General features: G+C 36.9%; 1 protein-coding gene across 4 annotated transcripts in view; it reads right to left on the bottom strand.

Annotated features, from left to right (window-relative positions):
* Ecpas (Ecm29 proteasome adaptor and scaffold) overlaps positions 1-23,206 on the bottom strand; it is a 119,356-nt gene that overhangs the window by 19,013 nt on the left and 77,137 nt on the right. For all 4 annotated transcript variants that reach the window (XM_027403019.2, XM_027403021.2, XM_027403020.2 and 1 more), the window contains 15 exons: positions 22,103-22,265; positions 21,562-21,734; positions 20,309-20,410; positions 15,819-15,942; positions 13,704-13,849; positions 13,253-13,307; positions 12,304-12,418; positions 11,142-11,210; positions 9,548-9,665; positions 8,992-9,159; positions 6,553-6,632; positions 5,851-5,956; positions 4,672-4,719; positions 3,778-3,899; positions 2,022-2,172 (listed from right to left, as the gene is read on the bottom strand). In XM_027403019.2, the coding sequence (XP_027258820.1) occupies positions 2,022-2,172; positions 3,778-3,899; positions 4,672-4,719; positions 5,851-5,956; positions 6,553-6,632; positions 8,992-9,159; positions 9,548-9,665; positions 11,142-11,210; positions 12,304-12,418; positions 13,253-13,307; positions 13,704-13,849; positions 15,819-15,942; positions 20,309-20,410; positions 21,562-21,734; positions 22,103-22,265 (1,740 nt within the window). The remainder of the gene's footprint in view (positions 1-2,021; positions 2,173-3,777; positions 3,900-4,671; positions 4,720-5,850; positions 5,957-6,552; positions 6,633-8,991; positions 9,160-9,547; positions 9,666-11,141; positions 11,211-12,303; positions 12,419-13,252; positions 13,308-13,703; positions 13,850-15,818; positions 15,943-20,308; positions 20,411-21,561; positions 21,735-22,102; positions 22,266-23,206) is intronic.

Raw genomic sequence — 23,206 nt, 5'->3', positions numbered from 1 at the left:
AGGAAGCCTGCTTGCACCAGGTTATCATGGTGATGTCTAGGCCCACACTGCTGTGGTAGGACATGTCTGGGGTCTGGGTCCAGCTGTAGCTAGGGTCTGTATTAATGCCTGAGGCCTGTGTCACCTCAGAGGGCCATAGGAACCATGTATGATAAAATCGAAGGGTCATGCTAAGTCAGCCCCACCCTTTGCTGGCTCTAAGAAAGCTGGTCCTGCCTCTTGCTGGACACTGCAGCAAGAGAGCTGTGCCCCCCACCCTCAGGAGAGATGGCCTCATCCCAACCCTGATCCGGATAACATGGGCATAGGGTAGATAGCTCTGCCCCCTTGCCTGAGGTGGGCAGCCCCAGTGGACCGGAATGACAAGCTCAGCTACCAAACAGGCCCACAGCTGGGCCTTGGGATGACCAACCTAGTATCTACGCCACCTAGGACCTGCTGGAGCTTGTGAAGGAACTAGTCCTATGATACACATAGGATGCCCATGATTGGGGTGGCCACAGGATCCAGTGATGATGGTGTGCCAGAAACCAAAGGCCTTAAACTCACTTCAGTGTACATATGCTAGTAAACTGAATGGACAAAGGATATATTATATGACACACCATTCCCAATGACATCAAGAGTAAGTAGGTATTGGAGAGAGAAAAGATGGAAGATGGAAGAGGGTTTTTGTAGGGAAAGCTGTAGCCACGCCTTCTTAGGGGCTGGCTACAGGTGTGCCTGACCAGGCTTGTGAGGGCGTGGTCAGAGTGACGTAGTGGGACTGCGTTTTTGGTTTCATTTCTCTTTGTTTCTTGCTGTACAGACTGCTGCTGTGCCAGCTGGCTAGGTCGCTCTGTAATTAAGGCTTTTCCCTATTAAATACCCTTATATTTCTACCTGACTCCGTATTGGTAATTTCCCACTATAGGTTTTGTTTTTTGTTTTGTTTTTGCTGTGGTTTGTTTGCTTATTTTGATTTCTCTTAATTTTCTTTTGGGGGGTGCCACAGGAATGAGGGGAGGACATGAGAGGTAGGGTGCATGGTATGAAATTTCTAAAGAATCAATAAAGAAATTATGTTAAAAAAAAGAGGGAAAGAGAGAGAGGAAACTAAGCATAGAATAAAACACAATTCACAGAAATATATATATATATAAATAATATATATAAACAGCCAACAGGAATTAGAAATTAAATGTTTGTTTGTTTGTTTAAGTATGGGGGGAGACAAGTGCAAGTGATTGTGCATACCCACAAAGTAGCTAACTGCTATGGTATCTCTCTCTAGCCCCAAAAGCTAGGGATTTATTTCAGTGAGTGGTAAAGTGCTCCAAGCATAATGTTTGAGTTGGGGAGGGGGGGTAAGAAGGCTGGAGTTAAAAGTATAAAAAGGTAATTGGCAATGTATATAATGAAAAATTCAAAATACAACAGTAAGGTTCTTGCATGACTGATTCTACTCAATTATTCAATGTTATCAAAGATGCAGAGTTCATAGTAGAGACCTCTAGGGGACTGCTTTCTATCCTTCCAGGCACATTTCATTTTTCCTCAATAAAGGTGCGATATAAAACATTCAAAAAATAAGTGATCAAAGACAAAGCAGAACAATTTTAGATCACAGTCTAGGTATAGATCCAACCCCTAAAAATGTAAAAATAATTTTAGACTGTTAAAATTATGTTAATAAGTTGTCGATTTTAGCTGAATGGTGGTGGAGGCGGAGGCAAAGGCAGGTGATCTCTGAGTAAGTGGCCAGCCTGGTCTGAAGAGTGAGTTCAGGAACAAGGGTTATACAGAGAAACCCTGTCTTGGGGGGTGGGCAATTGTTGATTTTTTATCTGATTAATGAAAACATATATGAGCTAAACAGGGCCTTCCCCTAAAAAATTAAAAAAACAAAGAAAACTCATTGCATGCAGTGTTTAAGAGTGAAAGCACCATTAGTTACAGAGTTTCTCTATGGACACTGGATGGATCTTAATAATGACCATAACTCATCAATACTAACCAACATACATCTGCTAGCAACTCACCTTTTCTTGTTCTGTAGCTCGGAGACTCAAATAATTGAGAACTTGAGGCTCCAACACACTTAAGGACTCAAGAAGTGCTGGGATGAGTTTAGGGGCATGTGGTTTCAACATGGCTCCTGCACTTTTGCTGATCTTCACAAGGGTGTTAATGCTAGATACACAGAACACAAAATCATAGTTTTCCCCAAATATAAAAAGTCCTACAATCTAATCATGAGGATGTTCTGCATTTAGGTATATACTCATATGGTTCAAAGCATGACAGAGGCAACCAGGAAGTGGAGTTTCTGGTTATGACTGAACCCAGGTCTCTCCATACTAAAAAAATTACAAATATTTTTAAGTACACTCACATAAAACATAGAGAGGCCCAAGATGAAATTACTTGTCATCTTTACCTATTTCAACAATTAGTAACAATGGCCAATTTTACTTAATTTGTAATTTCTTCAACATTTAAGCACAATTTTCCCATACTGTTGTATTACTTTAAGCTAATTAAATTTCAGTATATATCTCTACAAGTACTTTACCACAAACATAACAATTTTATACTTGAAAAATACCAAGAACTTCTTTTCATCTATCATCCAAGTTTTTCTGGTTGTCCCAGAAATTTTCTTTAAAAAGTTGATTGTGGTGGATGCCTATAAATCCCAGTACCTGGGAGACTAAGATGGGTGGCTGAGAGCTCAAGGCCAGCTTCATCTATATAACAAAACTTTTATCTAAAAAAATGATAGTTTGCTGGAATTTAGATTCAGAGATCAAAGTCTATCCACTGCCATTTTCAAACATTTTTTGTTTTGTTTTCTTTTGTTTGGTTGTTTTTTCAGACAGAGTCTCCTTAGGCAAAGTACTGACTGATATGGAATCTTCTATATAGACCAGGCTGGTCTTGAACTCCAGAGATCTGATGGCCTCTACCTCCCGAGTGCTGGAGTTAAAGGTGTGTGCCATCACAGCAGTTTGACTCTTGAAACTTTTTAACAGTCCTATCCTTTCTCTTTTTCTCTCACTTGACCTCACTGATTATATTCCAGTTGTGTCAACATATATCCTGTACAAATATGTAGGCTAACCAAGTAAAGGTTCAATTATTTTAAAAATATGGCTTATGCCAGTAATGCCAACATTCTGACATATGAGGCTGGAGGATCACTAGTTTAAGGCCAGGGTTGAATATAGCAAATACAAGGCCAAAGTGAGTTACATGGGTAGACTCTGCCTCCCACACAACCAAGACTCTTTCATAAGCAATGTTTATTCCACCACATCAGGATGTATTTCCTGTTGTGTCATTTTACACTATTAGGGTCATTACTGAACTCAAGTTTGGACATCCTGAACCATCATTAAGTTCCATATTTGCCTTTCAGACAGTAGTTTTAGACACCATTAACAATCACCACATAGATTAATTTACCATGGACAGCAAAACAATTGGTTGTACCCAACAAGCAAGCCCCCTGAAGACCTGTGGCGTAACAGGAGGATGTGCTTGCTAAGGAAAAGGGGCCAATGACAATAGAATAATATGCAACTCAGAATGTTGGTTGAAATCAAGGTCCCCAAGAAATATGACTATAAAAATACTATCACTCACATCTTTCAGTAAATTCTTAGGTTACCTCGATAGATTTTCGTCAACCCATTTTCTGTATTTTTTAGGAATCTAACATTCATGGAAACACATTTTCTACAGACTGGCTACAAACTAAATAATTCCAATACATTCACTTCAATCAAACCACACCTGAGGGCTCGAACTTCCGTCACGGGACTCATCATTCCTTTGTCCAGAAGGCAGGGCAGGAGGACAGCAATGGTTCTCTGGCCAGCTGCTCCTTTGGCAGGGTCACACATTTTCACACAAACCTCACATACAAAGAACATGGACATTAGTGAAGCTGGTCTCTCAACTATTAAAGCATTTCCCTGACAAAGTGCTTTTTAATGTCACTATCAGGAATAAAGAGTGAGTGAAGCTACTTTCTATGCCACTATGGGGGTTGGAGGGAGACCTAGAGGAATGACCAGAACTAGGTCCTAAAGATCATTTGGTAATATATTTTATTCTCTGATTTTTTACTTTATGATTTGTATAATGAGAAACAAAGGAGCTGAATATGTGATGAAAACTGTAAGAAAGCAAATTTTAAAAGGCAGGACAAATTCTGGTATCTTTACCACAAACCTAAATATGAAAGGCACCTGCATTTAAAACATACTCTTACTACTTAGTAATGTGATCAATGACAAGCTTTACACAATTAGAATGTAAATTACAAAAGTAAGTCCAAGTGGTAGACTTTGGTTTCAAAAAGCTTGCCAACCTTATAAATTTGGGAAAGACATTAAAAGAAAGACATACATTGCTTTATTTAAGTGAGTAATATTTTCTTCATAGACAAAGGAAAGGTATACCTCATGTAGAGGCCTTGTCATTTAAAGAACCATATATATATATATATATATATTGCTCAAGATACACTACCCTTATTGTAACAGAACCCACTTTCTTATTCCCTGTAATAGCAATAAACTTTACAAGGCAACGTTATGCCATATGACCAAAAAAAAAAAATCATTGTCAAGTGCATGGTGAGTCCTGCCCTACTTTATCCCACTGTGAGATGAGTATTCTCACCTTGCTCAGAGTTTTCAGAACTAATTCTGCTGTTTTCCGTACAGATTCCTAAAAACAAGAAAAGTCTGGCATCATATATTTTAGGCAACAGTCATTCTTACCTACTCTATAATGGGTAATTAACTAACTTAGATCCTAATACAAAATACTAAAATATAACTTTCAATAACAAGTTTAAGTATATAATATTTCATTAGGCTCTTTGCCCAATAGGGAACATATGTATCTCATCTATTTTTGCTCATATAAATATATAGTCATTAACTACAACAGTCCAAAAATAAAATGTAGTATAAAAGTAAATACATAAAAATCTCTGTGAAGATTCTAAAAGAGTTAGCATTTTTCTAATGAATAAAGCAATGAGAAAGACAAGCCTACCAGTCCACTTTAAGGATGTCAAAATAGCTTAAAAATCAAGATAATTCAGTACTTTAGTTGGATCTTGATTATCTTCAAAAGGTTTATGTGCTAAAGGCTGGGTCCCCAGAGAGGCACTACTAGAACCTCAGAGATGGGGGAAGAAAGTCTAGACCACTGAGAACAAGCCCTTGAAGGAAATTATGGGGCCTCAGATACTTCCTCCTCCTCTTTGTTCTCTACCCAAGTAAATGTTTTCTTCTACCTCAGACTCTGACCCTGATAGACTGCCTTGTCATAGGCCCAAACAGAGTCCATCTATGATAAATAATGACCTCCAAAATAGCTAAACCATTTCCCTTTACAAATTATTGACCCTTTTAGTAATATGAAGCAAGACAATACCCAAGAAACAGAGAGATGTTTTTATTAATCACATTATTTAGAAATGAATGCCTGCTTTTTGAAACTTTAGTCATTAAAAATAACTTCAGAATGGATATTTGCTCCTAATACAGCAGCATCATGAGATTTCTATTGAAAAAAGGTATGCTGTAGCCACCTTCTTTAAGTCAGTTCAGTTTAGACCTAAATAAAGATACCCAAACTTAAAACTTTATGTATATATGTATGTGTGTGTGTGTGTGTGTGTGTGTGTGATTGAGATATATAAAAGCTGAAGTTTATAGATAAAACTATGGTTTCCTAAAATTGTCTAGACAGGGAGTTTTGAAATATATGCATTTTTTAAATTCTATAACATATTTTAATGATTCCAGTTTAAATTAGTCTATAAATGTAGACTTATTTCTATAATACCTTAATATCATCTTGTACTCTAAAAAGTGTTTCCCACATTTCTGGAAGTTTGTCAATGACGTCATCTAAAGGTCTTCCTCTCAATAAATCATTCAAAGCTAAACAGCTGAAAATAAAAACTTGATTTCAAATATATGTTCAAGCAAGTCCAATATTTTACTACCAAATAGTTATACTGAACAAGAATATATACTCCATCTGTATTTCTAGTCCTAACCTCTCACCCCAAGACGATCATAATTATTATAGTATTACCTCAAATACAGCACATTAGGACACAAATCAGTTAAGTGACAGTTCCTACAACTATATAACTCAATCCCATTGAATGACACAACACACCACTTTTAACTGACCTATGTGCTCTCAACGTCTCCCAAGCATGTAAGAAGCATTGAATGTGTACAAACTACACATATAAAGAAATTCTACCCTATGAAGCCATAAAATTTTACAACTTGACATCTATCAGTTTAACAAGAGATCCACAGATCCATTAACTTCATACTTATAAAAGCTAGTTTAGGCAAATAATCTAGTAGAATTCTAATAGTTAAAGAAAAAGAACTAACTCAACTAAAAATATATTTATTGGTAGTTTTAACTTAATCTTTGTTACACCATGTAAAAAAAAAAAAACCTTAGAAATTTGAACAGGAATTTTCCAGCTCTATTTGGCTCATCTAATTTTCCAAGTGGTACCTGGATTCTCGAACTCGCCACATGTTGCTGGTAAGGTTTTTAATCACATCTTGAAGAATTTCCTTCAAATACTTATCCACCTAATGAAAGCAAAAGATTCAATGAAAAATGTAAAATCCAACAATCAAATTACTTGCCTCCCAACAACACTGATAATTGTTCTTTATTAAAGTGTCCCTAGGCCTCTGAGCCTACAAATCTCTCAGCACTTTGCAAGCACTCCAATATATAAAGACAGATGATCCTTTTCCACAGTACATGAGAATAAAGTCTAATCACTTAGGCTTTATACGACACAAGCCCACTGTGACTCATCCTGTCATACAGGTATCTTATCTGGTCTTAGTTCTGTAATTTGGCACATACTACGTCTGCAATCCTTTTCCATGTCCAACTTGAGTAACTACTTTTTGCCCGTGGAGATTTAGAGTGGCCACCACTCTGAGAAGTTCGGCTTGTCAACTCTCTTCCACGTTACCACAGCACTTTCCTAAGCACCTTCATATCAGACAAGTCGTTACTGTACTGCTCTATTACACTGGAGACCTCAATGGCCAGATGGTATCTCTGTATCTTGCAGTGTCTGGTGCAAAAACAAGTATTACAATGGTTCAGAAGGTTAAGTGAACTTGATCTAAGCTTTGGTAATAATGAATTGATGGGAGACTCAGTTGTCACACCAACAGATCTAAAAAGAGTCTCAACTTTTTCACTTTTACTTTTGTAGTTAAGTTTTGTTATACTCACTTACATGTTAGATGATCAAAACAGAGAAATAAATAGCTCACCTAAAATTAAATAAACAGGTAGCTTGCCATATCCCCTCCTGTATTCTCCATAGATGTCTCATCACAATTGTGGCTTAACAGATCACTCACTCAAAGATCATGCGCACATTTCAAGAGCCAACCCCTGTAACTTGAACTGATATCTATAACTCTCATTAGCCTATTAAGTCTTGGTTGACCCAGATGTAACACATCCTATCCGAGAGCAAATAGAATTCAATGAGGCCTCAAAGTTGAAGCCTCAAGTACCAACAACCATGAATGGGAATAAACTCTGTGTCATATGTAAGAAAGAGGACAGAACTATACCATGTTCCAGGTCATGTAAGGTGTGGGCAAAGAAGGATGAGTGAGTTTAATCTAAGCTTTGGTGATAACAAATTGATGGTGAACTCAGTTGTAACAGTAAACTGCAAGCCCAAAGAAGTTCTGCACCCCCATAACCTAAGCTAACCTGGAGGCTGAAGCAAGAAGTACAAAAATTCAGGATCGAATATGAATCAGATCAAGATCTTGTATCAAAAATGAGTCTTGGGAAATATTACCAGTGGTAGAGCACTTGGCTAGCATTTTAAGAGCCTGAGTTAAAACTCCAGTATTGAAAAGAAAAAATATGAACTAAAAATACACTAAAGAATTTTAACCAAACTTCAATTTGCAATTTTAAAAAGTGCTTTTGCTACTATGTAGATAAATTAAACACAAGGCAAAGAGAAGAAAAAGGCGGTGACAATCTATTCATCAGGAAAGAATCAGGGACCCAGAGTGGATTCAAGGAATACTTGGTAAAAGCAAACTCAACAGAAACTGCTACTAAATTCAATATGGGATGGGGGGAGGGATATAAGACACAGGCAAAAAATGAAGGTGACAGCAAATTTCCCAGCTTGGACAAATATATGAACAGTGAGAGTAAAGAAAGAAAAGGTGTCTTTTGGGTTTTCAGCTCTTTACTGGGCATGTTACAGTTATGGTACATGTAAAATAACAGTGAAGTGAAAATACCATGCAGAAAGTTAGATTCATAAATATGGAGGGAGTACAAGTCCTATCTGAGCCAGTACAGAACTGAGAACCATTACAATAAACAGAATGTTTATTTGCCCAGGAATTAGTAAAAAGAAAGCTAGGAGGACAACAGTATTCAGAGGCACTTCCTGAGAAACCTTTATATATGAAAGGAGGACAGAATAGTCACATGATAGAACCAAGAAAAACAATATATACCAATTGATTATTTCTTTTGTCTGTCTTAACAACTAAAGTAACTCTTTAAGCATAGATTTCCCATAGCATCAGTGATCCCTGTTGACACATAATATTCCATTTGTGTGAATACATTGTCATTCTTTTAACCATCTATCCACCCAATGAACATTAGGATCACTTTCATTTTTGAGATTTCAGTAAATGTTACAGCATCTTTGAAAAAAACAAACAAACAAAGGGGAGGAAGGGAGGGAGAAGGGAACTGGGATTGTCATGTAATTCAATCTTGTTTGTAATTCCAATAAAAAAAAGAAAGAAAAGCAAACAAGCAATGAAAGCAAATAAATATACAAAATGCAGAAGGGAACATTGGGTTTCAATCCTATGTGGTACCACAGGCAAGCTACAGTGTTTCCTAACACACAGGTTCACAGATACTTGCCATTGACTTGTCAGTGACCAATGCATTCCAAATACTTGTCATAGCCTGTCGAATTCCAAGATTGGGATCAAACTGGTAACGATAAAGTCGAGGAATGAGTTGAGGCAGAAAAGGAGCCAGTTGTTCTCCAGCTCTGGTAGCAATTACATTAAAACCAAAAGCAGCACCCTACAAATAATAAAAAGAGAGATTTACACATGCTTGCCATAGTAAAATACTAACATACTAAATACAAAAAAAAAAAAAAGGTGACAACATATTCTTTCTCAAATTTGTCCTTGAATAAAGCACTGTTCAGTATTCTAGCTTTAGCAATAATAATGGCTAATGTGGTAGTCTGGCTCTCAGACATAAATGTTTCAAAATTAACTATACATCAACTGGCACTACATGGCTAATGTGCCAAGTTTGGTTTTGTAGAAAATACAAACTAAAAACTTAGTGTGAGCTGGGGGAACATCATCCAGTAGTAGAGCACTTGCCACATATGCATGAGGCCCTGGGTTTGACCTCCAGCAAGAATTAAAGAAACAAAGAAAACAATATAGCGACTTACCTTCCTAGAGTTCCACATTGCATGGTGATTTGCCAAATTCATAAATTTATATACCAGATCTGGCTGACTAAGATCACTTGCCAGAGAACAAAGCTCTTTGTAAGTGGAAAGGCCCTGGCTTTGAAACAAAAAGAAATACATAATAAAACATTTTTCTAGCTATCATTGGGTTGATGTGAATTTTACCATCAATATTACAGGGGGACTCTTTTAAACTGTTCTTTCTCTCAGTTGCTAATACCACTTTCATCACTGAGGAAACAGAAAACAAGAATATAAACTCATATATCTCAATTATCAATAATTCCTAAGTCTTTCGGCTGGTAAATAACTGTTGTGATTTGAATGTGAAACGCCTCCCACAGGCTCATGTGTTTGAATACTTGGTACCCAGCTCATGGTGCTGTTTTGGAAGTTTATAGAATCTATTAAGAGGCTGATCTTTTTTGTCTGGAGGAAGGAGTTACTCAGGAATAAGCTTTGAGATATTACAGCCCAGTCCCAATTATGTGCCCCATCTCTCTTTTCTATTCCCCCAAGAAGTCAGAAGGTGGAATCCCAACACAACACTCCTACGACCATGGAATCATCTACCACCATTCCTTCCCTTCCACGATGGATCTTACAGCATCTATCTGTGAATTAGAATAAGCCCTCATACCCTAACATTGCTTTTTTTTATCAGGTATTTGGTAGTAACAAACAATACCTAAAATGAGTCTGCACTTCACAAGGAAGTGAAGCTCTTTACACCTCAGAAGAGAACTCAACAACTCATCATGTTGTACACAACTCTCATATCCATGAGTCATTTGAAAATCTCGTTGTATTAAATTTCCTCTAGGTAAATTCTATTTGCTTAAATATCATTTTGTGAAAAGTTATCACTTTTTTAATTCAGAAAGAAGCCAGGTACAGTAGTTTGTACCTCTGTAGTCATATCAGAGGATTCAACTAAGCCAACTAGTTCAGGAACAACCTAGATAATATAATAAAACCTTATCACCCGAAAACCAAGAGGAAGAAAAAAACAAACAGAAAAGCTCAGAAAGAATCACAAAAACAAGCAAATAAAAAGAACTTCTGATGTGAAAACAGTGAGATACAGAATAACAGGAGTGATAAACCACCTGGAAGAAGATAGATAGTTCTGAACCTATTGTCAGTCTCTGAGAATCTTAGTCTTTGAGATCATGGTCACCCACAAAGCAGCCTATCACCAGTGATTAGTCACTGAACAGGAGGCATAAATGCCTAAAAAGTGGGCGTAAGGTCAAGGCGCTGTGCCTCAGAGAAGGACAACCCTGAAGGGCCATGCCATCCTAGCTTAAAGCTCAAGAATACAGTATCCAATGAGGTTATGGAATCAGTTCAACTTTGCCTCTACCATCAGCTGTCTACTTGCTCACCCCTCCCAAGGACATTCCCAACGATATTCTCCAATAAACGTCCAGCATACAAATCTCTAGCTGAGAGTCTGTGTCCAAGGAAACCCAATCTAAACAGCAGGGTGTTTTCCCACACCATTTTTATTTATCCACTAACAAACAACATTCCTGCTCTGCTCTAGCTGATTTAGATTTAACACACTTACCCATCAGGTGTTTTGCCAAGGCCTCCCCCTTGAAATACCACTGTCTCTCCAGAAACTTCATGTTTAGCTCTAAAACAAATAAACAAAAATTTAGCTTCAAATTTTCCATACCAACAATAAGCAAATGGGTACAATCCATTTGCAAACTGATAAAATCTGTATCTTGTATTTGAAATATATAAACTATTCTTTTCTACCAGACTGCAAATTTTCTAAACTCAAATGCAAATAAAACAAATTTGCAGATACTAAAGATTTCTGTATAAAGTTACAGACAATGTATCACACACAATGTTATGGAAGATTATTTTAAGGTATATAATATTTGTTTATGCTGAAGAATATTTGTTTTAATGATGCAAGATGTGTTGCATTCTTTTACATTACATTTGTTTAACTCTGTGAAGCTGTGTTACTTTGCCTGTCTAATACCTGATTGGTCTAATAAATAGCAACAGCCAGTAGCAAGGCAGGAGAAAGGATAGGAGGAGCTGGCAGGCAGAAAGAAATAAGAGAAACAAGAAAAGGAGGGAGGAAGGAGCAAGATAGAACAAGGAGAGGAGGATAAAAGGGGTCAGCCACCCAGCCATCCAGCCATCCATGGAGAAAAGGAAAAAGCCCAGAAGAAAAAGGTAAGGGAATAATTTAGGCCTGGATTGTTTCACAGAGAAACCCTGTCTCAAAAAAGCCAAAAAATGGAAAGAAAAGCTGTCAAGAAACAAACCAAGCTAAGGTCGGATGTTTATAGGTTAATAGTAAACCTTGGTGTAGATGGTGGTAGACCCTCAAAAAGCTAAGAGTAAATAAAGCCAACCGCACAGGAGGCAACAGAAAGCAGTAAGCAATTGCAAAACCAATCCTCCTCTGTGCACTCATCACAGATCAGATTATGAATGGCATTCAAGCTTATTAAGCACATCTTAACTTTCTTTAGCCAAAGGTATTAGTGTTTTTCTAACCTGATGCTTTAACTGTCATGAGACGATTCAAGTTTGAAACTATGACCTAGTTCAAGTAAACAGTATATACACTGGGATAATTAAACTGTTTAACAATCACTGATATGCAATGGTTTAATTAGATAGTACAAAGTGGAATTCTTCTTCCATATCAAAGTATCAATGTCCTATGTATTCATATCAGAAATTTTAAAATTCTATACCTTTTGCCTGTCATAAGTGTTTCTACAAGTGTAGACACCAATTCCTGTTGATCTTGTTCACTGCCCAGTTCATAAACCAAACCAAGCCCTTTTGAGGCAACATCTTGACTGAGTTCTAAAAAAAAAAAAAAACAAAACAAAAAAAAAAAACAAAAATTACACTATTCTAAAAGGAATTTGTTTCCTGACCAATTATTTTCTTTCAAGTAATTATCTTTACTCTAAAATTTATATAAAAGTAGATATATAAAAGCAGAATCACTCTATTTTCCTATAGCAACTCCGTGGATATGACATCATGAGTCAACAAAAATGAGAAATCATGATTAAAAACTAATAAAATGCCAATAAACTATAGTGTCACAGTAATAACCATGGCATCAGAATATCAACATATTCTGTTTATACTAGAGATAAAACAACTATCCTAGAATTTTAAGACCAATTTAAGACCATATCCAATTTTAGAAAAATAAAAGGAATATTAAGTCTACATGTCTTAAATAAGATTTTTTTAAAGCTATTATTCAAATTTCTAACACATTTATGCTTTCCCGGTTTTAATCAAAGATGAAAAGTAATCAGAAGCAGAAAAAGTTTAACACTAATGTTAAGATCTCAACTCCATTTTAAAAATATAAAGTTATAGAAGCTGTTTGAATTCATACATAAGAATTTCAATTTCCTATACCCTAGGAAAATGGTACGGTGGTAACCTTTGTTTTCACTTTAATACTAAAAAAATTAATTGTTAACTTTATTGCAGTTCTGGGATAGAGACAGAATTTCATAATCCTCCTGCCCCTTACTTCCCACATGCTGGGATTAAAGGCATATGGCTTATTTTATTTTCGAAGTTTTTGTGCTACAATTCATTAACCCATACTTTTTAAAACTTAAAATACAAGTTTAAAGATGCCGACAAGTCAAGTAGCTACCAACAACCTACCATCATTTTCTGACAGAACCGAAATAAATGCACTCTGAATTTCCTTAAGATGAGACTGGAAGAAGAGAAAAGGCATTAGAACACTGAAGTCCTATCGATGCAGAGAAACAAGATTCTCACTGGTAAGATACACTGAGGCCAGAGAGTCTTAGGATTAAGGCAGTCATGAACCTTTCCATTCCCTCATCTTTACAGATGTCCGTATTAGAAGTTGTACCCTCACAAGTAGTCTAAGCATTCAGTCTAACCTTTGTCTCAATATGAGTGTCCCCATTCTAGCACTTCTGACTTTACATCTTCAAATTAGGTCATTTTCTTGCCAGTATTAATCAGATCATCATCCTTTACTATTTCAGATGGAGCTTATTTCAGAACTTCTGCTATTGGTTAATGATTCCAAACTCATACACTCTCTTGCTGTTTTAATTTATAAATACTCTGGGATCCTTACCTTCACTTCTATGTGGGTACTTAGCTTCCTCACAAGAGAAAGGAGCCAGATGCAGGCTGCTTGCCTCACATGTGGGTTGGGGCTGATAATATGCTTACTTAAAATTACTTCTAAAACCCAAGGGACAACATCATTCATTTTGGCACCTGAGAAAAAAACAAACAAAAAAAAAAAGATTATAATTAAGATACTTTTCCTTAAAAAAAAAGAATTTCCATCAACAATCATACAAATTACCTGATGCTAAAATCCAAATGACCTAGAATGTCCAGAGGCTAGCATAAACTAATCTTTTTAAAGTATCAAATAACTAAATTCTTTGGATTGAAAAATTATCACACTCTCATCAATCTCAGCAATTTTTCTTTACTAAATCTTTCTAAGCTTCCATCTAAAAACAAACCAAGCAGTATCTCTGCATTTCACTTTTGTCCTACAGCTATAACATATTTGTCTCTTTTCCTCATTACTTCAGGGTTTCACAACTCCAAAAGTATTGGGGCTTGATGAATGGCCCTTCTCCCTTCCATTATACAAATGTTGACTTGCTTTATCTCACATGCATTCAAACAGAAGCCTCAGAGAGCTAGTTTGACTTCCATCAACCACAGTCAGACTGCAAGAAAAACGATTTCCCTATTTAATTCTCTCTATGATAAGATTACAAAATAATAGGTGAAGATACTATAGTGATAAACATTAACAATAACACTAAGGGCAAAACTATATTCATTATAGAACATAATCCATAATGGTATTTTTACCATGAAAATATTCTTATTTAATTTTCCCAACTAAGAAGATAAAATATACTTAATGATTTTTCTTTTAGCTTAAATATTTTAAAAAATCCTGATTCAATATGAAAATATATTTTCAATTCTAAATACAAACCAACACAAGAAGATATTTGAGTTTGTGTTTGGATTTTTGTTTTACTTTGCTGTTTTTTGAGTGTATATGTACACAGATTTGCATGTGTATGAAAGGGCATTCCACAGTACACATGTGGAAGTGAGAGGTCAGTTTTGCTACAACTGGTTCTACACCATATAGGTCTACTGATACAACTCAGGCCATCAGGCTTGGCAGTAAGCACCTTTACTTGCTGAATGGTCTTGCTAGCCCTTTATTTTGTTTTTGTAGGATTTTTATTTCATGTTGCTTAGTCTCACTTGCCCAGACTGGCTTTTATATAGCCCACATGTTCTTCAACTTGCAATCCTCCTACCTCAGCCTCCCAAGTGGTGGGATTAGAGATATACATCATCTTTTTATTTTATTTTTTTTCTTCTTTCTTGGTTTTTCGAGACAGAGTTTCCCTGTTGCTTTGGAGCCTGTCCTGGAGCTCCTTCTTTAAACCAGGCTGGCCTTGAACTCACAGACACCCACCTGCCTCTGCCTCCTGAATGATAGGATTAAAGGTGTGGGCCACCACCGCCCAGCGATAAATCACCTTAGTCTGAAATCTTAATGTCTGTTATATATACTCAGGTACCACATACATACTCTGAATTATGTAGTCACTAAATTCTAGCACACTTCCAGGACTAGCAGGAGCTAGTGGAGCTTCATTAGGTAGTAATGAATTATACAAGAAACTGGGAGAGTTCTAATTTTCATACTCAATCTTTTGGGGGAACACAAGGACAGGATCTCACTATGTAGCTCTGGCTGGCCTGTAACTCAATATGTGAACAAGGCTGGCCTTCAACTCAAGAGATACTCCTGCCTCTGCTTCCTGAATGTTTGGGATTAAAGGCACCAGCAGGCCCAGCTATGTTGAATCTTTTTTTTTTTTTCCTTTTTTCCTTTTTGGTTTTTCAAGACAGGGTTTCTCTATGTAGCCCTGGCTGTCCTAGAATTAGCTCTGTAATCCAGGCTGGCCTCAAACTCACAGCGATCTGCCTGCCTCTACCTCCAAGTACTGGGATTAAAGGCATGCACCACCACTACCTGGCTTGTTCAATCTTCTTTAATCAACCATTCTCCTGGACAGACCAAATTAGAAGACTTGTATCAATATTTGGGGAAAGATTATTTTGCCTCAAATATGACAGAGAACAGAAGAAAGCCACTCAATAGCTATAAATCAATTACGTAAGTATTTGATACCAGCAAGAGGTGTATATTCTTCTTCAGTCACCAGCCAGGCATCTCGGGCAGCCACAGAGTTAGTTCCTATTGCAGCACTGGTGATGGCTTCACCAATGGTGAACTGAAGTTCGATCTGCTTAGCCTGCAATGAAGAAAAATGAAGTCCACAAATGAGAGCATTTCCCCCCAAATATCCATTTCTATAAAAGAGCTGTTTTGTGCCTTACTTCTCAGCAAGCTTTATTTTCACTCTTTTTCCTCATTTAAGCTAACTCAGTGGTTCAAAAGTAGTTGGAGTGAAGGATTGGAGAACTAGGAAGGATTTGAAGATCATTTCTCACCTCCATGAGACTGCTTCTCACCCTCAGCACAGAATCACTATGCAGTGGTTTATCTTTGGAAACCTGACAGGCTTACAGAGGGTGTCTAGTGGTTCAAAGGTGAAGCCACAGAGACCTCAATGCAAATTCTAGCTCAATTTTTCATCAGCTACATATCCTCATCTAAATTTTTCTGGGCCTCACCAACTTCAGTGGCTAAATAAACACCACATTCTCCTCATCAGGCATTAAGGATTAAATCATGTTAATTTAGACAAAGCTTTCACCATTTAGTGTACCTGACTATAGGAACTGTAGAATAAATAATGGCTACTACATTTTCATAAAAACTTTTCACACTTGTCTATATCTTTAAGCTACTCTCAAAAGGACCTGAAAAAAAGTAGAGAATGATGAGGCAAATATAAAATGCTAAAACTTGGTAAATCTGGATCAAAGGGTATACAGGAGTTCTCTGCTTTATTTTTAAAACTTCAAAAGCCAAACAAAATTCTGTGTAGCTACATATTCATATATTTACATTTTAATTCAGAAATTTTGATGCTGTTTTACAAGCAGGAATCACCGTCTCCACAATGGAAGTGGATTTGCTTTAGCACCCTCTGGTATTTTTCTGTTTACTGTGAAACAATTAAGTATAAGAAAAACATATGAGTGGAGATACCATAATAGAGGGAGACATTTTAGGTTTACAGAGAAATCAAGCACTAGGGAAAGGTCTGGAGATCTACAAAGATGACACCAGCTAACAATCTAAGCAACAGAGGAGAGGCTACCTTAAATGCCCTCCCCTGATAATGAGATTGATGACTGATTTATATGCCACCCGATAGCCCTCATCCAGCAGCTGGTAGAAGTAGAAGCAGGCACCCACAACTAATCACTGAACTGAATTGGAACCCAGATGCAGAGAAGGACAAGTGAAGAGCAAAGGGGTCCAGACCAGGTTGGTGAAACCCACAGAAACAGCTGACCTGAACATCGGGGAACTCTTGCTCCCCAGCATGGGACTGATCCAGACTCCAGGAACATAGGTTTCAATGAGGAAACCTCGGAAATCTATGGGACCTCCTGTAGTAGTTCAATACTTATCCCTCGAATAGGTGTGGACTTTGGGAGCCTATTCCACATAGAAGAATACACCCTGAGCCAAGACACACAGGGGGTGGGCCTAGGCCCTATCCCAAAAGATACGATAGACTTTAATGACACCCTATGGAAGGCCTCACCATCCAGGGGATGCAGAAAGGATAGGTAGGGTTTTAGTTGGGGCGGGGATAGTAGGGGAGGACAGGAGGGACAAGGGAACTGGGTTGTCATGTAAAACAATCTTGTTTCTAATTCAAATACAAAAAAAAATGTTAAAATAAAAAAAGAAAAACATAAGAGGGACATTAGCATAATGACTACACAAAACAGATGTTTTGCACTGTTATTCTTAATTTACTGTTTGAATCTTCAAGAAGCATCAAGTGCTCATACCATAGAATTCCTAATCTAGATCAACGGGGCTGAGGGGTTTAGCTTGATAGCATCTCTGATCAAAAGCTTCTCTGGAACCAAGCTTATGGAAACTCATGAACTCTATAGACTTACAACTGTGGAGACTCCAGGGGATGGAACTAGGCACTCCATATGTGGGAGACAGTTGTGAAGCTTGGACTTTCAGAGGGGCTCCTGGCAGTAGGACCATGATACAAACTTGGTACATGAACTAGTTTGTTGGAACCCATTCATCAGGATGGGATGCAATGCTCAGCCTTAATGCATGGGAGAGGGGCCTAGCCCTGCCCCAACCTATTATTGACTCCTCATAGGAGCCCTTACCCGTGAGGAGGAGTGGACTAAGGATGGGCTAGGGGGAAACGAAGGGGAAGTGGGAGGAAGTGAGGGGGAGCAGGAGGAGGTGTGGAAGGGAGAACTGTGTTGGAATGTAAAATTAAAAAAAAAAAGCTTCTCTGGGGACCTTAAAGCTGAGAAAACAGATAATTCAACAGAGAGGATCCTTACCAGGAATTTAATTGTTGATTTGTTTATCTATTAATTACATGCTTCCTATTGTTGACACCATAATTGGCATAAAAAAAAATCAAAACCCTATAGCTAATTTAGGAATGATAAGGAATCTAGGCTTACTATGTAGCAAGGAAATAGAGAGACTTAATAATTAAACAAAGCAAGTTCATGGCGAATCACTATATTGTTATTCTATTCTTGTATAGGTTTGAATTTTTCTATAATGAAGCTTAAGGTATGGTTGGCCAGATATTCACTAGTAGAGTAATTGTCTAGCATGTATAAAGCCATAGATGTGATCCTAGTACCACAAAAAACAAAAAGGTTAAAATAAACCAAAAAACACATTAGGGTTTTATTTAGTTGACTATGAACAGATTCTGGTCCTCAGATTCAGTCTTTCACTCATCCTTATCCTTTAGTCACACTGCTTCCATGTTTTGGTTTTTCAGTATTTTTCTATTTCTAAATTTTTTAAAACAATGACATCAAAATATGTTAGGAATCCAACAAATTCTTACTTACTTAAACAAACTAGCATTAACATTACAAAGAGAAGGATGAAAAAGCAAACAAGCTTCTTTCCAAAGGTAGCAATGAATGTTGTGGTTTGAATGAGAATGAATCACATATGCTTGTGTATTTGAATGCTTGGTCCCCAGTTGGTGGAACTGTTTGGGAAGGATTGAGAGGTGTGGCCTTGTTAGAGAAGGTGTGCTGCTGGGAGTGGGCTTTGGGACTAGGCCATTCCAAGTTAGTTTTCTCTAACTCATACTCATGGGTCTGGGATATGAGCTCAGGTACTGCTCTAGTACCATGTGTCTGCCTGCGTGCGGCTGTAATGGTCATGACTCACCCTCTGAACTATAACAAACTCTTTCTTCTATAATTTGCCTTGGTTGTGGTGTTTTGTCACAGCAACTGAAAATTAACCAAGACATCTGATGATGCTGGCATAGGTATAATTCACTTTGAAAACATTATATAGGAATAGAGATGCAGCTCAGTGGTAGAGTGCATGCTTAGTATGGGCAAATCCCTGGATTCACTCTCCCACAGAGAGGAAGCAAAAGAATCTAGGCTTGAATTTCAATTCTGGTTATCTTACTCAGTTATCTCAATCCTTAGATCTTTTAGCCTCAACTAAAGTTTGTCTCCTTCCTCCCACCCAAGGTTCAGTAGTAACTTCCCATCCAAGCAGATTATAGCAGAATTCTCTGACATAATCACACATTCCTTTAGGATTCTCCTGCCTTCTATGCAAATATCTTCCTATTCACTTACTTCTACTAATATTTATGATAATATACCTTTGCAATCACACTGCTAGCACTTGTGTAATGATGAACAAAGCAGACCCTGCCTTCAGTACAGAGAATAGTTAGATGTGATAAACGTTATAGGGAAAAGGGTTCCAAGTCATTTTAACTAAAGCATTTAATCTATTTTAAATGTCAAAAAAGTTTTCAAGGAACACAGCAACAATCTGAAAAGAAAACATGAGGCTTTCAGAAAACTCAGAGCAAAGAAGATGGTATACAAATGTGAGATAGGCAGAGGCAAGATCAGGTCATGCTAAGACACTTATCACAATTTACTAGTATTCACTAACTATAGGTCTTTTCCCACTACAATGGGCATCAACTCAAAATCAACTAGAATACCAGCCCCAACTCTCCACAGAGGGCTAATTGGTTTCTTTTATTTCCAAAATACCATGTTCTACTCAAAAATAATGAGTCTTTCCCAAACATACAATTCATAGAGCTATGTCTAACACAATAACAAGCATAAAACTAGCACTCAAAATTAAACATGGGATAAAGGAATGAATGTTTGATTTTTTAAAAAAAAAAAAACCTCAAAGTAGGGGATTGAGAGATAGTTCAGTGCTTTAGAATACTGACTATTCTTACTGAGAACCCAGGTTCTATTCCCAACACTCACATAGTGGCTAAAGACCATCATCTTTAACTACAGTTTCAGGGGACCCAACACCCTCTTTTGGCCTCTGTGGGCACTGCATGAGGGACACAAAAAGAACATCCATACACATAAAAGAAATTAATAAACCCCCAATAAACCAAAATTTAAAAATCTCCAGAGTAAGCAAAACAACAACAAAAAAAATTTCAGTAACAATATAAATACCTCCACAGAATCCATCAGGCCTCGCAAAAGGAGTTTCTGGTGGGGAAAACCCCCATCCCCAACTGGAAAATAGCCCAGTGTTTGGATTGCTCGTTCTTTCATCTGGAAGAACACAGAATCCTTTTTAAATTTTTAAACAAATTAAATAACAGTTTTATCTCAAAACAGTATTTCCATGTGAGATGGCAGAAATCGATCTGCCTAATATACCAAAGCCTACATTATTACAAAAGTGCCCAATATTACAGTATGATAAGACATTAAAAACAGAAAAATAAGCCCATTAAGGATCTATACCTATAAAAATAAAAAATAAAAAAGCCTTAGGCTTAGTATTTAAACTGTCAAGGCTGGAAATGTGGTTTACAGGCACAAAATTATCTATACTACTTAGTAGCCCGTGGGCAAGTTATATCAGCTCTCTGAAACTCTTTCCGTGTTATCTCACACAGAAATGACAACTATGCCTAATATACCACATCTTTTTAAAGACTTAATTTTAATACATGAGAAACCTATAGCATATTCCTTGGGTAATTTGCAGTATTCATTAATGGCTAAACAAAACCTGGTTAATGATTGCTAAAAAGAAAACTACACAGTGTAATTGTCTTGGTTTGAAATAGCAGCTAAGTCAAGAACAAGACTACAATTTAAAAAAAAAAAAATTACAGTAAACTAGTATTTTTCTACCCATTAAAGCATCTTAATCTTCAACATCACATACTTTAATTACAAAGAATGTTTTAAAGGCTATGAAAACAGTTATCTCAACTTAAAAAACAACTGTTCTTACTCTCAGATTATTCACACTGATGACTAATACCTACATTTCTTCAAACCAAACTTACTATAAAACAGTAAGATTTAGCCCTGCCCTAAAATTATACAAATCATGAAACTGAACATTTTATTATCCAGGTTTTACATGACAAAAAATGGTTCTTCAGTGCACTTTTAATTTTACTGAAATTAAAACTACCTGTTAAGGAGCTAAATTAGAATAACTGGGTCAAAAGATAACATACAAACCAATTTATGCATGCCTCCCTCAAAAGCAAATTAAAAAAAAAATACCTTTATCAAAATGACGTTTATCATTTTTAACACATTAGTAAAACCTTATTCTAACTGCAATGTGCATGGATGGATGTAGATAGATGATTATACTCGGAATAACTTGGTTTTGTTAGTTTATACAACTAGGAATAGAAACACAAAATTCTAGAAGGGAAAGAATAAAGAAGGCTTGCCTTATTAGTTTCTTTACTGGAAGGGATTCTATTGAGTAAGCTTTCTACCAGATGCAGTTTGGTAAATCCAGATCCTTCACTGGGGATGGGGAGAGGACCATTTCTGCCAATTTCACCCAGGGCTGTACAGGCAGCAATTGCCAACAGAGGTGATGTACTGTCTAAAAATGAACCTGTAAACACATTTAGAAACAGAGAGAGGAGCACATTAGTTATTCTTATGGTTTAAAGCAATCAGCCATGTACTAATTTTTCCAAAGCAGCAACAGAAAATAAAGGTCTACAATGTTTTCTGGCTGACCACTTGTTGCCATTTATGTTATAGTACAACACCATGACAATAGGACTTAAGTGTCCTCGAATGCTAGTTTTTTCTATATTAACATAAATGTCACTGGAATATAAAAACATGGAGAAAATGGATTCTTTTATGGAAAAGCTTGTGCCTTTAAAGTACAATGTTATAAGAAGAAATATAAATACCATAAAAAAAATAACACAATTCAAACCCTGCAGCAGTCAAACCAGTATAGACACTAACCTATTATTTCTGTAGCACTCCTAATGAGATCCTCTTGCTCAGGCAAGAGATCAGCATCTGTCTCTAGGTCTTGCTGCTCTGCCATTCTCATTTTCTTCTTAGCCAAGTATCTTCCCACAGTGAATCCCAATGCAAGCAAGGATCCATGTTGTACCTCAGGGCTCTGAATTGAATGACAGGACAACATTGTTTCAACTTCACACGTGAAAAGATACACTGAAATACATACTGCTACAAAACAAAATGATTCTACTGAAAGCCAAAGAATCAAATTTAAGCAACAACAGTTTCTAACAGAGAATGCTGAGAAGTTAAGCTCATGTCCAGATTTAGATACTTTAATTTCATACAACCTCCAACTGTGGGTCAGGTGACTTTTTAAATATGCTTCTGTAGTCCTTATACTTTCTTTTTCATGGTGTCTGCTTCAATGTATGCTAATGCATCATGTTCACACAGTGCCCCCAGAAACCAGATAAGGGTGTCAAATCCTTGGAACTAGAGTTACATACGGTTGTGAGGTGCCACGTGGGTACTGGGAATTGAACCCAGGTCCACCATTGAACATCACTCCAACCCATTATACTTCCTTCTTGTGTATACCACTATACAGCTAATTATCATTATCAAGGATAATTTCTCTATACTGCCAACAAAATACACTGAGCAGTCCTTTTTCTACCTGCTAAAATCTCCAAATACAAGGTAGGCAATAAACTAATCAAGTTTGCCTTTTTGTAGGTATTTTTGTAGGTATTAAGTGGCAGCAAAGATAGGGGTTGGGAGAGCTAATAACTGAACCCCAGGCAGTTATTAACAGTGAGATCCAACCACAAAAACTCCAACAAAATCAAGGCAGTCCACTCTTGTAGGTATATTTCCTAATCCAGGACGATGGTCCTGTAAGAACTGAGAGAAAAACAGGGTAGAAACAAAATGTCAAAATTTCCTATTTTTTTCATTGTCTTACAGGCACAAAGGAGAAAATGCTACTTTCTAGCAAAGGGGCTCCTAAGTCTTATCATAATAGTACTTTGATCTAAAATTGGATAAACCTGTTGGCATAAAAAAAGAAAACTTGACCCAGGATTAGTAACAGTGCCT

The sequence above is a fragment of the Cricetulus griseus genome, chromosome 2, assembly GCF_003668045.3.
Source record: "Cricetulus griseus strain 17A/GY chromosome 2, alternate assembly CriGri-PICRH-1.0, whole genome shotgun sequence".
Lineage (NCBI taxonomy): Eukaryota > Metazoa > Chordata > Mammalia > Rodentia > Cricetidae > Cricetulus > Cricetulus griseus.
This window is presented reverse-complemented; position numbering and strand designations above follow the sequence as displayed.